Here is an 18,084-nt window from a genome sequence, read left to right as displayed (position 1 = left end):
CAGTATAAATGACCGTGACCAGTATAAATGACCTTCATTAGACTAGTAAATGACCTTGACCAGTATAAATGACCTTGACCAGTATAAATGACCTTGACCAGTATAAATTACCTTGACCAGTATAAATGACCGTGACCAGTATAAATGACCTTCATTAGACTAGTAAATGACCATGACCAGTATAAATGACCTTCACCAGTATAAATGACCTTGACCAGTATAAATGACCTTTACCAGTATAAATGACCATGACCAGTATAAATTACCTTGACCAGTATAAATGACCTTCACCAGTATAAATGACCTTGACCAGTATAAATGACCTTTACCAGTATCAATGACCTTGACCAGTATAAATGACCTTGACCAGTATGCTGTCCGTGACCATGTGCTCTGCCCTTTTGCTTTTCCTTGATTTTCACTTTTTTTTAATCCTCAACAATGATGAAGAATTGCGCATTATAGCATGCCGCTCAATGACCTCTGAGACCATGGACCAATGAACCATGTAAATACAACACATTGAGCAGGGCACTGCAGGGAGTTGAACCCCGTTCAATGAACCATGTAAATACAACACATTGAGCAGGGCACTGCAGGGAGTTGAACCCCGTTCCGGTAAACCAGAAGTACGACACCAGTGCCTTCGTTTTTGTGTTGTCATTTACAGGTCCTTTCGTTGAAATGTAAAATTTACATTTCAAACGAAAGGACCTTTAAAACAGTAAAGTAATAATATATAATGAAGATAAACACAGAAGCACAAAAATAACATTTTCGAATTACCGATATTTGCTTAATCTTTTAAACTTTCTCTTGCCGACCTCCCACATTTAATTTGATGATTAACAAAAAACAGTGTTGGATCTGTAAGGATCCATTTGGTTACACGTGCGTGCGTGTGTGCGTGTGTGTGTGTGTGTGTGTGTGTGTGTGTGTGTGTGTGTGTGTGTGTGTGTGTGCACGCTTCGATAACCAGTGTTGGACCTTTAAGGGTCCATTTGGTTACATGTGTTACACTCTCAGACTTACAGATATGGACCAAATGGTCCATTTGGTACACTAGACCTGTACGTGCCCGTCGGTCACCATATATACTCTCAGAGTTACAGACCTGTAAGCGTCCATTTGGTTACATGTGTTACACTCTCAGAGTTACATTTGGTTAGCGTATGCATGCGTATGTGCGCCTGTAGGTGCATGTGTGTGCGTGCATGTATAATTTCAGTTCGTTTTAGTTCGTTTCGAGGACACACAAATACAGTTTCAGTTTAGTTATCGTTTTTTAATTTATTTTGTCAATAGTGGCAAGAAAGATTGTGACACTTAATTGGATGAAACCCAACCCCCCTACTATGGATCAGTGGCGACAAAAAGTTAAACAAATATATAAGATGGAATATATGACAGCCCAGCTTCAAATGAAGCTTCCTAACTTCAAAAGGAGATCGGAGTTAGTGGCAATTTAAAATGTGTCTAGTTCACAGGATTCGAAATAATGTAGCACCCAAATATTTCAGTGACTATTTTTCAACGGTTAGTGATACTCACAGGCACTACACCAGAGGGAGCCCTACTGATTTTAAACCCTGCCTTTTTTCACAACAATATGGGAAAAACATCCTTCATGTACTCGGCAGCAGTTCAGTGGAATGGCTTGCCTTCCAGCCTCAAGGTGATCAGTTCCTTTGAAATGTTTAAATCCACATTAAAAAGATGGTTGGCCGAAAACATGTCCTAATTTTTATTTTAGTATACTGACTTTTATAGTGTAGAATAGATAAATGGCAAAAAAAAAAGAATAGGAATAAGGGGAATAAAAGAAAATAAAGTTTTATTGGTCAGTTTTTATGAATTTTGTCCTGTTTTTGTGTTTCTTTTTATGTTTGTTTTTTGCCTCCTGTTTTTGTCTGTATTGTCTGTTATTGTCTGTTGCTCCCCTTCCCCTTTGTTGTCTGTATTGTCTGTTATTGTCTGTTGCTCCTCTTCCCCTTTCCCCAAGAGGACCACAATGGAAACAAGCCTAACGGCTTTCTTGTGACTTTATCCTTTTGAAAATATATTTTTCAATAAAGTATTCAATCAATCAATCAATGACCTCTGGTCACCTGGTGAGTGACCAGCCCAGAGGTCATGTGATGTCATCGCTTGGATATTCCTGTCTTACCTGCTGTCCTAATAAATATTGTTTATTCAAGATCTCCTCTACAGTTTTCTCCCATGTGCCGGCACCGCCACAAGGACTTTGGTGTGTGTACAGTGGGCTGTATTTTGCGTGTCTTAAGTACCAGGTCTTATTCCCTAACTTGAGTAAACTAAAGACCTGGAGGCGTGATCAATGCCATTTGGCTATTCTGAGTGGCCAAAGAGCATTGATCACGCCTCCAGGTCTTTAGTTAGTTTACTCAAGTTAGGGAATAAGACCTGGTACTTAAATCACGCAAAATACAGCCCAGTATGTCATCGCTTGCTGTCACCAATCAGAAGAAGCATCTGCTATTGTAAAATAGCAGATTTTTGCAAATGCAATAAATAAATGTAATTTAACCAAATGAACCCAACATTACTATTCTGGGCAAACATTTGGTGACAATAGTGAACATTCAAGCCTTGTGAGCTTGTAGGTCAGGTATACTGACCACTGCCTGAACAATAATGCTTACAGAGCACAATAGACAACACACACAACACTACTAGTAGCCTACTTCAATAATGCTTACAGAGCACAATATACAACACACACACACACACACACACACACACACACACACACACACACACACACACACACACACTACTACTAGTAGCCTACTTCAATAATGCTTACAGAGCACAATATACGACACACACACACACACACACACACACACAATACTACTAGTAGCCTACTTCAATAATGCTTACAGAGCACTATACAACACACACACACACACACACACACACACACACACACACACACACACACACACACACACACACACACACACACACACACACACACACACACACACACACACACACACACACACACACACACACACACACACACACACACACACAACACTACTAGTAGCCTACTTCAGATGGACACAGCGTTGCTTTTTTGGGGCTCGTTGTGGTGGCTTGTTTTGAAAATCTAACAAGCCAACATTTCTTTGATGTATATACTATTATACTACCAGTAAGACACCTTGAGGGTGAGAATCACCGCGTGCATGCACGCATCCGCCTGGGTGACGGCAGACTGCTGGGCGAACGCTGGCGCATTGGCATGGGTGGGTCAGATCAACATATGGAATTAATTCTGTACTGGCCATATATGGAGCGTGTCTTGAATGTACAGGGTTTGATGACGGTCCAGGCAGGGCCGGGGCCTAAATTTCGGGCCTGTTGAGAACTCTAGTTTTTGCCACCTGCCCGCCACGGCAGCACTAATAACTAACTTTGGGGCCTGTCTAGAGTTTGAATGGACAGGTATCAGTCAAAAGGGAGACATACAGTAGAAGAGGATGGACGGGTAGGGAAGGATCAACATGGAATGTCAGAACAGGTCAGCTCCATATATGGAGATCTAAGGGTTTGAGGTCAGATGTAGAGTTGCTGGCCGGCTCCATATATGCAGATCTAGGTGATGATCCAGTCTGATCTGCCCAATTTCTAGTTTTCGTTTTTTTAGTTAGTTTTAGTTAACCATTATAACCTTGATAGGAGCCCCTCAAAAAGTGTAGACAGGATTTAAACAGAGAGTGAAGGGGCCAGTTTGATCGCCCATAAGTACAAGCTTAATGCATCATTGGGGACCACCAGCAGCTTGCCTGCTGATCTCAATGTCCTTGTGGGGACAAGGTCAGAAATATAAGATGGTGCTAGCCCATGGAAAGATTTATAAACAAACAATACAGTTTTAAACTTAATACCCTAAAACATACAGGGAGGAGGGAGCCAGTCAACTGTTATTAGTCAATTACTATGATCTGGTTCATTTTCAGACATGAAAACAAAGTAATATGAGTGGTGTGCGTACGTGTGTGCTTTGTATGTACTGGTATTGTGAGCGCCAAATGAATAACATGTGAGAGATATACAGTGTGAGGACAATAATAATTATTGTCCTGCAGGTTTCCTCGCCGTATTTTTAATTTAGAATAGATTCGAGTTAGAAGTATATGTATTTAGAGGTTAGGTTCGAGTTATGCTAAAAACACTAAGTTAGTTGTGGCAGCAGTATATGATCAAAGCGAACGATGCTGAGGTCGTTGGGGTTCTGTAATGTAAACGTAAAAGCCAGTGTGAAATACAGTTACGGGCCAAAAGAGGTCAATTTCGGCAGCCAGGAAGCCATGAGAGGACAGTTACCCACCAAAGGTAGAGTTCATAGGCGCCGATCCGCCACAGGTTCAACCTCTCTGCTGCCGTCACCTGAAGCCACTGCATCCTGGACCTCGCCGTGCTCTTCTTGTGACTTGCCAGGGCACGGACGCAGCAGCGTGACATGTTGATGAAGCTGGAGGCGCTGGCTCTGGTTTCCAGCGTCACCTCGATGCCGCGCAGCAGCTCGTTGGTCTTCAACAGCAGCAGCATCGGACGGGGCATGCGGTTGAGAAGCTCGCTGATCTGGGGCAGGTACAGCGCGGCGTTGGTCCGGATTTTCACATCCTCCGAGTTTGTGAGAGGCGTGGAGCTGATGCCCGTGTTGACGGAGGACCAGGCTCTGGCGGTGAGGATGCAAGCGAACAGTGGGTACAGGTCTCCGGCGCCCATCCTACGACTGTAACACTCCACCTCTGACATGTCCGCTCGGATCAGAGCCTGCCACAGATGACAGTAGTCCAACCGTAAGTCTGGCTGCAGCACCTGGTAGAGTCCGTGATCGAGTAGGACAATCTCCGTCTTGTTACTGACGGGACACTTGTGTACCAGCACGTTGCCAGGGTGGGGGTCACAGTGTACAAAACCGTGCACAAATATCATCTCGCTGTACATCTTCCCCAAGTACTGGGAGATGTCGTTGACGTTGATACCATGTCTCTTCATGTAGTCACGGTCGCTGACCTCTCCACCGTCTGCAAAGTCCATGGTCAGAATTCTGTTGGTGGACAGGTCCCAGTGGACCTGAGGGATCTTGAGGAAGGTCAAATGCGACAGCATGAGCGCCACCTTCTCGGCATTGCGTGCCTCATTGAGGAAGTCCAGTTCGATAGGGATGTTCCTCTTGACCTCGTCCACCAGCCACATGAAGGCAAAATCTGGGAAGAGCCAGTGAACCGCCTTGAACAGCAGCTCCATGCCCTCGATGTCCTTGGAGCTCTGTTCGCCGACTTTGGGGTGCTGGACCTTGACGGCCACCGTCCTGCCGTCACGGAGCACAGCTTTATGGACCTGGGCTAAAGAAGCGGCTCCCCGGGGCTTCTCCTCAAAGGACACAAACAGCTCCGACAGGTCTTTGAGGCCCAGGTCCTCTCGGAGGACCTGCCGGACCTCTTCCAAGGTGCTCTGTGGAGCACGGCTGTGCAGGACCTTCAGCGTGGAGGTGTACTCCTCAGGCAGCAGGTAGTTCATGGCTCCCAGGTGTTGGCCGACCTTGATGAAGATCCCACGGTTGGAACAGCACAGGTTCCTCAGGCGCTCTGCTGAACGCCGGTGTACCTTGGACCTCAGGCTGGAGTACGCCTCTGTTCCATACTGCACGTGTCTGAAAGCAGTGAGGTAATCATAGCTGATGACGGCCGTGGTGGCGGCGGCGTGTCCGAAGCGAACTACGCTGAGGTCGTTGGGGTCCTTGCTGTAAAGGTAAAAGCCAGAGGAGGTAAACGCTGTGGCCAAAGATGACACTTTCAGCAGCCGGACAGCCATGTGAAGGCAGACACCAACTATGATATTTCATATCGCTTCTCTTGGTACAGTTTGTACTTTTGTGCCCCCTCCATGCCGATTTAGTACCCAGTCTGTCCGACAGCCAATGACGTCATAACATAATATACCCATATATGGACAGAAACCCTCAAATGACATCAGACTCATTTACTACTTTTGCTTAAAGGGCCACTTCACCCCTTTTGCAACCAGATCTTATTTGAGTGATGTTTGTTAGACAAGAAACACTTTCCTGGGGTTGTTATGTGTATTTCAGTATTTCAAAGTGTCCATGGACACTTTGAAATACTGAAATATCTAAAAACACATATTACCCACATAAAAACCATGACATCATGGACACTGGGCTCAATTATTTCCTGGACTACATGTTGTCTCAGTAAGACAGCCCTCCCCCTATCCACAAGGAGGAGCAGTGGACCAAAGCATTATGGGAATTGTGGTCCAGGAAGGAAGTGAGCTCAGTGTCCATGACATCATGGAGCCCATGGACACTTTGAAATACTAAAATATGTAAAAACACATATTAACCACAACAAAAACCCAGGAAAGTGTTTCTTGTCTCCCATTAAAATAAGATCTGGTTGCAAAAGGGGTGATGTGACCCTTTAATTGTATTTAATATGAGCGTCTTTATTATCTCCGTCTGTCTGTCTGTCTGTCTGTCTGTCTGTCTGCTGATCGGTGAGATCAGTGTCATATTATTTCCTGTGCATGTTGTCATTGGGCCAAAGAACTAAATTCTTAAATACTTTTTCATTTTCCTTTGGGACCCGACCTACATTGTAACATTCTTCGCTTTAATTTAACGGTACTCTTCGCAGTAACTCCTCTCGGCCAGTGTCAGGGGGCAGCCGTAGTCTCACCGGGACAACGCTCCACATGTCCCGAACTCTTCTCCCTTCTAGCTCCAAAACTATGGAACTATTACAATCAGAACTGCAGCCTCACTCACAATCTAAACTATGGAATGTACTTCCCATTACAATCAGAACTGCAGCCTCACTCACAATCTAAACTATGGAATGTACTTCCCATTACAATCAGAACTGCAGCCTCACTCACAATCTAAACTATGGAATGCACTTCCCATTACAATCAGAACTGCAGCCTCACTCACAATCTGAACTATGGAATGCACTTCCCATTACAATCAGAACTGCAGCCTCACTCCCAATCTTTTGCCATAGTCTGAAAACCCACCTTTTCAGACTCCATCATGGCCCGTAGCACTTCCGGGCCTACCCCCTTAGATAGCATTTTATGTAGACAAGATAGCATTTTATACAGACTTATAGCATGTTATGTATACAGCACTAGAATTGCATTTTATGTAGTCTTAGCACTTTATAGTATGTATAGCATAGTATAGTATATATGTATAGTTTAGATGTATAGTGTCATTATATAGATATTCCACTGTTACGTTCTTAGCTTACGCATGTTTCATGATAAGTACTTTTTATGTATGTGATGTATTGCCATGCTTTTTGTTCTTGCTCTCGCTCTGGATTAGGAGCATCTGCCTAAATTGTAAAATTGTCTCTGCTCTCCCCCTTCCCGGACATACTGTAGCACCTGCCAGCAGATGCGTATTCACCTTGGCTCCATCAATAACCAATAAAGATATATCTAGCAACCCGTCATGACATATACTGCCTTTGACCTGCATGCTCACAGCAGCTGTGCATAACTCCTTGTCCTTGTGTGCATACTGTAAGTGAATCCCAATACAGGAACTACTCAGTGTGAACTGTGTGAATCGGCGTAGTTAGGCATGCATGGCAATGGTTTGCTCTGGTCAACCTATATTAGGTGATCTCCATGTTTTCCAGCTTCAGCGCCACCATCTGAACCACTGAACATTTTTAATCCAGTTTTAGTTGCTGTCAGAAAGCAGGAAGAGCTGGGGGGAATGTGATGATGAAGCTTATAACAATCCTTGCAAATACGGTCTTTCCGGATCAACACGAACTAGATGTGGCACAGACGTTTCTGGAGCAGGCGGCGATTGAGAGCCTGCCGTCCTTCCTGGTCGAGTTGTCCAAAGTCCTAGCCAATCGAAGGAGCACCAAGGAGGCTCGCATGGCCGCCGGCCTGCAGGTGAAGAACTATCTGACCTCCAGAGACCCAGACACCAAGAAGCAGTACCAGGAGAGATGGATGACCATCGATTCCAATGTGCGATGCAGGATCAAGGCCTTCGTTCTTCAGACACTGGGCACAGAGCCATACCATCCGAGCTCTGCGTCCCAGTGCGTGGCGGGTATCGCCTGTGCTGAGCTCTCGGCCAACCGGGGGGCCGAGCTCATTCCTGACCTGTTGAATAATGTAAGCGACGCCACCAACACTGAACGCCTGAAGGTGTCAACGTTTGAGGCCATCGGATACATTTGCCAAGACATAGACCCGGAACATCTACAGGGTAAGTCCAACCAGATCCTGACAGCCATCGTCCAGGGAATGATGAAGGAGGAATCCAGCAACAATATCAAACTGGCAGCAACCAATGCCCTGATCAACTCACTGGAGTTCGCCAAAGCCAACCTCATTAAGGCGGCGGAGAGAGAGCTCATCGTCCAGGTGGTATGTGAAGCCACACAGTGTCCCGATATCAGAGTGCAAGTGACGGCCTTACAGACCTTGGTGAAGATCATGTCTCTGTATTACGAGTACATGGAGACCTTCATGGGCGAGGATCTCTTCCCGATCACCACGGAATCCATGAGCAGTGACATAGACGAAGTGGCCTTACAGGGCATCGAGTTCTGGTCTACGGTCTGCGACAAGGAGATAGAGCTAGCTGTTGAGGTCTACGAGGCTACGGAGAAGGGCCAGTTTCCGGAGCATACCAGTAAACATTTTGCCAGAAGGGCCTTGGAGGACTTGGTCCCCATCCTCATACAGACCCTCACCAAACAGAATGAGAGTGACGACGATGATGATTGGAACCCGTGTCACGCAGCCAGTGTATGTCTGATGTTGCTGGCCACCTGCTGTGAGGACGATGTCATTCCTCACGTCCAGCTCTTTCTCAAAAAGCATATCAAACACCCTGACTGGCGTTACCGCGATGCCTGCGTCATGGCCTTTGGTATCATCCTGGAAGGACCTGATCCCGTCCTACTGAAACCCCAAGTCATACAAGTTATGCCCACCCTGATGGAGCTAATGAAAGACCCCAGTGTGGTGGTGAGGGACACCACAGCGTGGACAGCAGGCAGGATCTGTGCACTGCTGCCCGAAGCGGCCATCGCTGAGAGGCACCGCCGCCCCTTGCTGCAGTGTCTGATAGAAGCACTCGGGGATGAGCCCTGTGTGGCCTCCAAAGTCTGCTGGGCATTCTTCTGTCTGGCGGTAGCCAATAAGGCGGCTCTGGATTCAGCGGACCACCAGGAGAAACCCAGCACATACTGTCTGTCTTCCTCCTTTGAGAGCATCCTACAGAAGCTGCTGGAGACCACAGACAGGCCCGACGGCCACCAGAACAACTTGAGCTCGGAAGCCTACGACGCTCTGATGATGATCGTCATGAACAGCCCCGAGGCCTGTTACCCTGCCATCCAGAGGATCTCGGATAAGGTGATGGAGGCCCTGCTGAGAATGTTCTTCCAGGGCAGTTCTGGAGGGGTCCAGGAAGACACTCTAATGGCCATATCCACCCTATCCAAACTTTGCTGGACTCTGAAGATCAACATCCTGCCTTACTGTGACGAAATCGTGCAGCTACTGCTGGAAATGTTGGGGAATGAGAAAGCCCCCTGGTCAGTAAAGCCCCAGATTCTGTCAGCAATTGGTCACATTGCTCTAAACATCGGAGGAGAGTTCAAGAGATACCTGAAGATTGTCCTGGACACTGTGCAGCAGGTCTCCCATGCCCAGGGGAACAGGATGGAATGTGACGAATGGAGGGAGGGTTGTCTGATGGCCTACACAGGCATCATTCAAGGCTTGCATCCCCACGAGATGCTGGTGCAGCCGTGGGTGGGGTTCATCCTGGCCTTCACCAACCAGATTGCGGAGGATGAGCACCACTCCGATGCCATTCTGGCCAGTGCTGTTGGCCTCGTCGGTGACCTGAGCAGGGCGTTTGGTCAGGGTGTGCTTCTTGTAGGGAAATGTCCTCTCCTCGGCAACTTGCTCATGGAGGGCCGGCGCTCCAAGATCTACAGCACTAAGAAACTGGCAATGTGGGCGACGGAGGAGTTCAAGAAGCAGAAGAGCAAGCACAAGAACAAGGCCTGATGTGACTCTACAGACTCTCTAAAACAAATAGGAGGGCCGCTGTAATTCCCAGACATTTCTTTCCAGTCAGTTACTCCAGACCTGATGATTGAAGCATAACCCAGTTGTGGTCCAAACGTTGTCATTAAGAAACCTTTTTCCTGGGAGCTGACACACAAATTGCTGACTTTTTCTTCTCTCCAGCTCTACTGAGAGCACCCTTCTAGTGGTATTATGTCATCAACAAAACCAAATGTAGTAGCATAGTATAGAATAGTATGAGTACAATAATTGAGCAGTTAAGACGAATAACCATCCAAGTCCATAATTTATTCTGACCCCTCCCCCCTTCATTATTCATGATTTATACATTATTATGGATAATTAGTATATGGACTTTACGGTCGTGTCTATAAACAATGCATTATTTTATATATTCATTAAATACGTATATTTTGGGTGTATAATTATAGTTGTAAGTAACTGATAAATAATATTCATCACTGATGATTGCTATCATAACACTTTATAAAGCATTTTATAAATGAATTATGAAGACAATTATCATAATTGCTCGATAGTCGTGGGACTTTATCTTTTTTTGAAAGATAATATAAGTGTCATAGTCGTAAGCGACCTACATTGGAGCAGCCGATCAAAAACACAACAGATGTGGGTTCTGGATTGACATCCACACCTTCGCCAGTGAATGACCTAACCCTTTCAAACTCTGCCTCCAACTCCCTTCGGGTGCGTTCGGAAATGCGCACCGGGAATGTGGTCAGTTTGTTGAGTGTGGTGGGCGGTGGCGTTCAGTGTGCCTTATTTACAAACGACAACAGCGGTGACGCAATCACACCGATTCACACTGGACAACCCCAACTTCAGGGTATAGGTCGCTCAGTGCGGGCACCCGGTGCACAGCGCATTGGATTCTCGAACGACAACACACCCAGTGCGTTCAGGGCGCACTTCCGAACGCACCCTTTATATCCCTCATGGAAAGGGTGTTGTGTGATACTCCTGACCTCACCATACCTTATATGGAGCTTCCTATAGGCCTATCTCCTTGTATGGTATGTTCTGTCCGTGACATGTCGCTCTCTGCGTACTTGCTATATAGAGGGTATATGCGCATCATACGTTATGCAGGAACGCCTATACTGAGTGGCAAAAAGCTGCATTTAGCTATTTAGCTATTGAAAAATATCTACAAGCTCATAGCTTGGCACCGAGTGCCGTGCTATGAGCTTGTAGATCTGCTATTTTTTTAAAATCATGAAAATGTGGCTCAAATCCTTTAATATATATTCTTTCCGAGCGAACGTTTTTAACTCAAATCTTTACTCCTTGGGGGTGCCTGGAAATATTTTCAGATGGGGGTCGGTGGCCAAATATCTTTCTGGGGGTGCTGAAAATGTTTGAGCCCCTTTCCACCGGTTGGTGGGAACCGGTTCAGTTATTTTTGGAGCCAAAACTCAAAAGTCGGTGGGGAAAACTATATTAAATTGTTTATAGGATCAATACAAGCAAATGAATACATGATAACCCTTCCACAGTAGTAGCTTTTTCATATTTTCTATTATTTAGCTACATAATGCCTCATTTGCATATTTAAAAATGTAAAATTTGTAATACAATAAATCATTGTCTTCGTGTAAGTAATCAATTGGGGAAGTTTCATGGTGAGAACATATCTATTATAGGTATGGTGTTATCCACTCAATTCATAATTAACGTTCCAATTTTGGAGCGAGAAATGAGAAAGCGAGAAATGGAAAAGCGAGAAATGGAAAAGCGAGAAATGGAAAAGCGAGAAATGGAAAAGCGAGAAAGCGAGAAATGAGAAAGCGAGAAATGGAAAAGCGAGACATGGAAAAGCGAGAAAGCGAGAAGCGAGAAAGCGAGAAATGGAAAAGCGAGACATGGAAAAGCGAGACATGGAAAAGCGAGAAATGGAAAAGCGAGACATGGAAAAGCGAGACATGGAAAAGCGAGAAATGGAAAAGCGAGACATGGAAAAGCGAGACATGGAAAAGCGAGAGTGTAGGGGGGGAGGTTGCACACACAGAACCATGACATCACGGGGGGAGGTTTCACACACAGAACCACGCGTTTGAGTGGCTATAGCGTCGCTCAAAAGGTTGAGAATCACTGAGCTAAGGCCTTTCGTTTGTGAACGTGCCGCGGGCGACTATATTGACCTGGATTGTGATGATCTTTCTTTTCACGCTGTATATGCCTGTCGCTTCCCCGTCTGAAACGGCCTTTAGGCTGTCTTCTGAAGCCTCAAGTTCAGCCAAATAGACCCACAAAAAAGTGCACAAACAGATTATATTTGTGGATTTAATTAATTTACCTATAGCTGGCAGCCTACACAAAAAGGTGGGCGCTGATCAGTCCAGCTGTGCGAGAGATTAGCCATGGACACTTACATTCATTGTAAATTGAATAAATTGGCAATAAAATGGTTTAAAAAAAACATAAAAGGAAAAAAAAAACAGCTGGCCTGAGTTGGAATGAGTTCTCAGCACTGTGTGAATGGGATGCAAAAGGGGCTACACACCCTCTCCAGCCCAACAAGGGAGGGATTAGCAAAAAATAAAATAAAAATGCATTTAATGCAGATGAATTTGAACTATTACTTTCTAGGAGATTCAAAATACTAAGTGCCACACTGTCTTCTTTCCAGTAGTCATCACACTCACACACACACACACACACACACACACACACACACACACACACACACACACACACACACACACACACACACACACACACACACACACACACACACACACACACACACACACACACACACACACACACACACACACACACACACACACACACACACACACACACACACACACACACACACACACCCCTTCACATCCTATATTCTAGCACACATCAAGTTCTGACATTCATGTTTATTTTCAAATAAAGCAGTTATCTTTCAGCAGGTAGAGAAGCCCGGGAGAACAGGTGGGATTAATGGATCACGGGAGAGCGTGACCTTTACTCTCAGGAGCCTGTGTGTGGTGGGGTGGGGCACATCCAGGGACCCTCAGGGCCTACAGATGGTCTCTGGACTGGTCAGGTTTGTGTGACCTGTCAGACTCAGTGAGGGCCTCTGGGAGGTTGTAGGACCTCAGTGAGGGCCTCTGGAAGGTTTGTGGAGGGGGAGGCGGGGGAGGCGTTGTTGCTCCCGTCGGCTCAGCTCCAGCGCCAGGGCCATCTCGTCCTCGACGCCGTTGATGAGGACCTTCTTCAGCTCCCCGTCCTCCTCGACCTCCGTCCTCTGCTGCCCGTTCTCGTTGATGTTCGTGGTGGTGGTGCGCCTGCCGTTGTTGAGCTGGTGTGACACTTTGATGGACTTAAAGTAGCCCGTCGTGCCCATGCCCATCCCCATCCCCCCTTGTTTTCTCACAGCGGGGAACACGGAGTGGACTCGACTGTAGCCGAACTGAGAGAAGCCCGGCTGGTCGGAGTCGAAGTCGGGGAAATGGTTTTGCCCGCCGCAGAAAAAGTCTCTGAACACGTCGAGTGGATTGCGGAACGGGTGGTGGTTGAAATCGGGGAACTGCGAGGAGGAGAAGGAGGAGACGTCTGCGCTAGAGAGGCCTCTGGGTCTCGCTCCGCCGCTGCCATGGTCGTACGCCTCCCGCTTGCTCTTATCGGACAACACTTCGTAGGCCTCGGCCACTTCTTTAAACCTCTTCTCTGCGTCGTCCTGGTGGTCAGGGTTCTTGTCTGGATGCCATTTCAGTGCCAACTTCCGGTAGGCTTTCTTGATGTCTTCAGGAGAGGCCATTCTGGAAACGCCCAGGATGTCATAGTGATTCACCATTTCGGCCCTCCCTCCTCACAACAGTGTTTGTGTATATATACCTTTTGGGATGGATCGGTATAAGTATAGGTCGGAGTTTAAACCTATGGTTCAAGTTCTTTTCGTAGCAGTGCCCCGCGTTTGTCCCGTCTTCGTGACAGTCGTCTCTCACACTGCACACAGTTCACGACTTCTTTCAATTCTAGAATTTTGAAGAGAAATGACACCAGTGCACAGTTTAAGTACCGTCGAGCCAGCGAGGGATGTCGTCATACCCCCCTCGACCAATCACGTGAGGTCGGAACCCTAATCCTATGTTAAAATTGTCCCCAATGACACCCGCAATGTGTCGTATATAAGGGGCATTGCCCATATATGGGCCTATATACTGATGACATCAGCGAGCTTCATGTATGGGCATAACATAGCCATAGTTGAGGGGGCAGAAAAGAGCAAGGTCACGTGGTTCATGTACTCGCGCGATCCCAGAGACTCCAAATAGGGACAACCGGACGTTTACGGAATGCATTGAAGCCTTCAAAGAGAGACAAACCAATAGAAGTCTATGTAGAAGAGCCGCCGCCATTGGACTGAAGCCCCATGAAGTGAACGGAGTTTGCGTAAGTTGCGTAACTCTGTCTTACTCTATGGCTCTGGGGCATAAAAGGGACAAGGGCTGACATATAACAGAGATCTTCATATAGGCTATACGGGCACAAAAGGGACACAGACAGAGCGGTACAATGGGTATCTAGTCGCTCAAGACAGACCGTTAAATACTTGCCGATGGGATTCTCAGATTGAGAATCTGACAAAGCTATTGGTCGGATGGGCGGTGTGACGTAGGTGCGACATAGGTGTGAGGGCTGCATTGGCAGCCTGAAACAATTTAAGTCCATATAAGGATCTGACAGAAACATCTAAATCTATAATGTCATGAACTCTATCTATCTATTCTATCTATCTACTATTAGAATGTTTTACAACTGCACAGATCATGAGACGCGTCGCTGAGTCGCGCTGGTACGACCTGGGGAGCTTCCACCAACACATTGCAGATTTCCACCCAAGCCCTGGTCTTTTCTGCAGCTGAATGCTGTGCCTCCAGTCTGGTGTAGGAGCCCATATCGTCAGAAAGGTGGACACAGTAATTAACAACTCTCACGGTATAATTGCACGGCTGCCTGAAACCAACTCCTGTGTCCTATACCTGCCAGTCCTTGCAGGAATTGCCCCGGCCGGCCCTCCGACAAGAGGCTGCTACCATCAAGCTAGCAAGGAGAGCCAAGATACACGACTGGCACATCCTGCACAACACTACAGTGGAAACGGAGCCTCCAAGCAGACTCACCTCCCGACACCCTTACTTCCATCAGAATATACAGTATGCTGATGTTGTTGAGTCTGTTCTCCTCTATGGCAGTGAATGCTAGACCCAGAAACCAACGCTGCAGAAGTCTCTAGATGCGTGCACGCACACATGATACACCGACAATAATCTGTATGAGGCATATGTTAAATGGCATGCAGATTGAGGATGCAGCTCTCTGTTAAACTCGGCAGACTGTAAAACAAAAATAAATTGTTTTTTTTAAAGGGTTAAGTCTGTGGCTTTTATAAATATTGAACCAATGAAGCATATCAACAAGGGCGTGTGACTAAATACAGTGATATAGCCTGGACACCATTTCATTTTGGGTATATATATATATATATATATATATGATACGGTCGGGACTCAGCAGATGATATCGTTACGTCATGTTGTAGTATTGTTTTGTAGTCATCAGGATGATATCGTTACGTCATGTTGTAGTCATTGTTTTGTAGTCATCAGGATGATATCGTTACATCATGTTGTAGTATTGTTTTGTAGTCATCAGGATGATATCGTTACGTCATGTTGTAGTCATTGTTTTGTAGTCATCAAGATGATATTGTTACGTCATGTTGTAGTATTGTTTTGTAGTCATCAGGATGATATCGTTACGTCATGTTGTAGTCATTGTTTTGTAGTCATCAAGATGATATCGTTACGTCATGTTGTAGTATTGTTTTGTAGTCATCAGGATGATATCGTTACGTTTTGTAGTCGACAGGCAGGAATAATCAAACGGAACTTACATAGAGGTCTTTAAAATGTGGCCTGAATACCGTTAGGTTGAACTCTGCTAATGAACAAACTGCAATGATTTACAATCAGACACTGACATTATTATTTATCATTTGACGTCTACACGATTGTCACATATTTCAGCAGGTCACCAATTTCACTGTAGCACCACCATGCTGGAGTGAGCGAGTGTGAGTGAGCGAGTGGCCGAGATTCGGGGTATTGGAATTTGGCTTTAAAGGGATAGTTCAGATTTTTTTTAACTTAAGTTGTATGACATACTTGCCATTAATATAGTGGTTGCAACTGTATTAATTGATTGCCCGAGTCCCGTGGTGGGAGTTCTGCTCTGGTTTTAGTGAATATTAAGTAGTTCCGGTCATTTTGTGGGGGCCACTGGGGCCACGCAGTAAAAGTAAATTAATCCACAAAACGAACGTAATTTTCAAAAATATTAGCGCGACTTTCGTTCAACTTTGACCCCTCCATCACATGTAACTATTGTTTGGGCGTAGTGATATGGACACAAAAAACATAGTTCTGTGTGATAGAGGGAGGGGTAAAAAAAAAGAACGAAAGTTGCACTAATATTTTAGAAATAGGTCAACAATACAAATGACGTTAGTTTTGTGGATTAATTTACTTTTACTGCGTGGCCCCCAGTACCCACACAAAATGACCGGAACTACTTGATATTTCACCAAAACCAGAGCAGAACTCCCACCACAAGACTGTCAATCAATTAATACAGTTGCAAACACTATATTAATGGCAAGTATTTCATACAACTTAAGTTAAAAAAAATCTGAACTATCCCGTGTAGGCCTCACTAGCTGAGGATGCTAGCTATATCCCACCAGCCTGTGTAGGCCTCACTAGCTGAGGATGCTAGCTATATCCCACCAGCCTGTGTAGGCCTTACTAGCTGAGGATGCTAGCTATATCCCACCAGCCTGTGTAGGCCTCACTAGCTGAGGATGCTAGCTATATCCCACCAGCCTGTGTAGGCCTCACTAGCTGAGGATGCTAGCTATATCCCACCAGCCTGGGGAGGCATACTATGGTCCGACGGAGCATTGGTTAGAAGGAGCATTGGTCCGAGGTGCGTTGGGGGTCGGGAGAGGGTTGGGGTTAGGTTTAGGTGTGCTGCCCCGGGGGAGGTTAGGGTGAGGGTTTGAGGTTAGGTTTGGGTGTGCTGCCCCGGGGGAGGTTAGGGTGAGGGCTGGGGTTCGGTTTAGGTGTGCTGCCCCGGGGGAGGTTAGGGTGAGGGTATGAGGTTAGGGTTAGGGTGAGGGTGAGGGTTTGAGGTAGGTTGTGTTCGGACCAATGCTCCGTCGGACCAAACACATGAACCCACCAGCCTGTGTAGCCAGCTATATCCCACCACCAGCTAAACATCTCCCAACAAACTCCACAGAGAAGGCGTACGTTGTCTTTATGAAGTTTTACTGGTCAAATTTGTGAAACTGTAACAACAAAAATACAAACATTTCCAAATTACTGTTACAGTACAGAAAGCATGTGTCAAACAAACAGAGCTAATCTACACAGAGTATACAAATCACTTAAGCTGATTGTAAAATACGTCTGTACAAATGCAAACAACACAAAACAACCTGCTAACACAAAAACAATCAAATCACTCACAGACATTGCTTTTAGCCCAAGAGAACACACAGACAGCAGACACACTGGAGCTGAAGACATCTGACCATGACTGCAGGCAGCACAGCTGATGTTGTATCTAATTGCAAGCACAAGGCAAACATGAAAATAAGAAAACCTGGGAGGTACCACAGGGTGGTGCTGTTTCACAGAAAAATTCAACATGACCACCAATGGCGTGCACAGATAGACACTAGGGGGTGCTAGAGCACCCTTGCCCTCTGGACAGCAATGTGCCCTTTTGAAAAAAAAAAAAAAAAAAAAACATTGATCAATTCTTGTTAAAAAAAAGCTTTTTTATAAATATATTATTTATGCCCCAAAATCATGGGCAAAGATAATAAACTTAAAAATCTAAAAAAATACAGTCAAA

The 18,084-nt window shown here is 45.7% G+C and overlaps 4 protein-coding genes across 4 annotated transcripts in view; 1 reads left to right on the top strand and 3 right to left on the bottom strand.

Annotated features, from left to right (window-relative positions):
• Nucleotides 1-18,084, bottom strand: part of dyrk4 (dual-specificity tyrosine-(Y)-phosphorylation regulated kinase 4) — a 413,072-nt gene that overhangs the window by 320,769 nt on the left and 74,219 nt on the right. The window lies entirely within an intron of this gene.
• Nucleotides 4,318-5,853, bottom strand: LOC310857262 (aarF domain-containing protein kinase 1-like; the record flags this gene model as incomplete). Its single annotated transcript, XM_083762873.1, has 1 exon — nt 4,318-5,853. The coding sequence occupies one exon, from the start codon at nt 5,851-5,853 to the stop codon at nt 4,318-4,320; it is 1,536 nt and encodes a 511-aa protein (XP_083618999.1).
• On the top strand, nt 7,798-10,119 carry LOC310857261 (importin subunit beta-like; the record flags this gene model as incomplete). The annotated part of the gene is made up of 1 exon (XM_083762872.1): nt 7,798-10,119. The coding sequence occupies one exon, from the start codon at nt 7,798-7,800 to the stop codon at nt 10,117-10,119; it is 2,322 nt and encodes a 773-aa protein (XP_083618998.1).
• Nucleotides 13,256-13,954, bottom strand: LOC310857260 (dnaJ homolog subfamily B member 2-like; the record flags this gene model as incomplete). Its single annotated transcript, XM_083762871.1, has 1 exon — nt 13,256-13,954. One exon carries the CDS (start codon nt 13,952-13,954, stop codon nt 13,256-13,258), a length of 699 nt encoding a protein of 232 aa, XP_083618997.1.

The sequence above is a fragment of the Protomyctophum parallelum genome, assembly GCF_964188405.1.
Source record: "Protomyctophum parallelum genome assembly, chromosome: 4".
NCBI lineage: Eukaryota > Metazoa > Chordata > Actinopteri > Myctophiformes > Myctophidae > Protomyctophum > Protomyctophum parallelum.
Note: the sequence above shows the minus strand (reverse complement) of the source record. Positions and strands in the feature narration are given on the sequence as shown.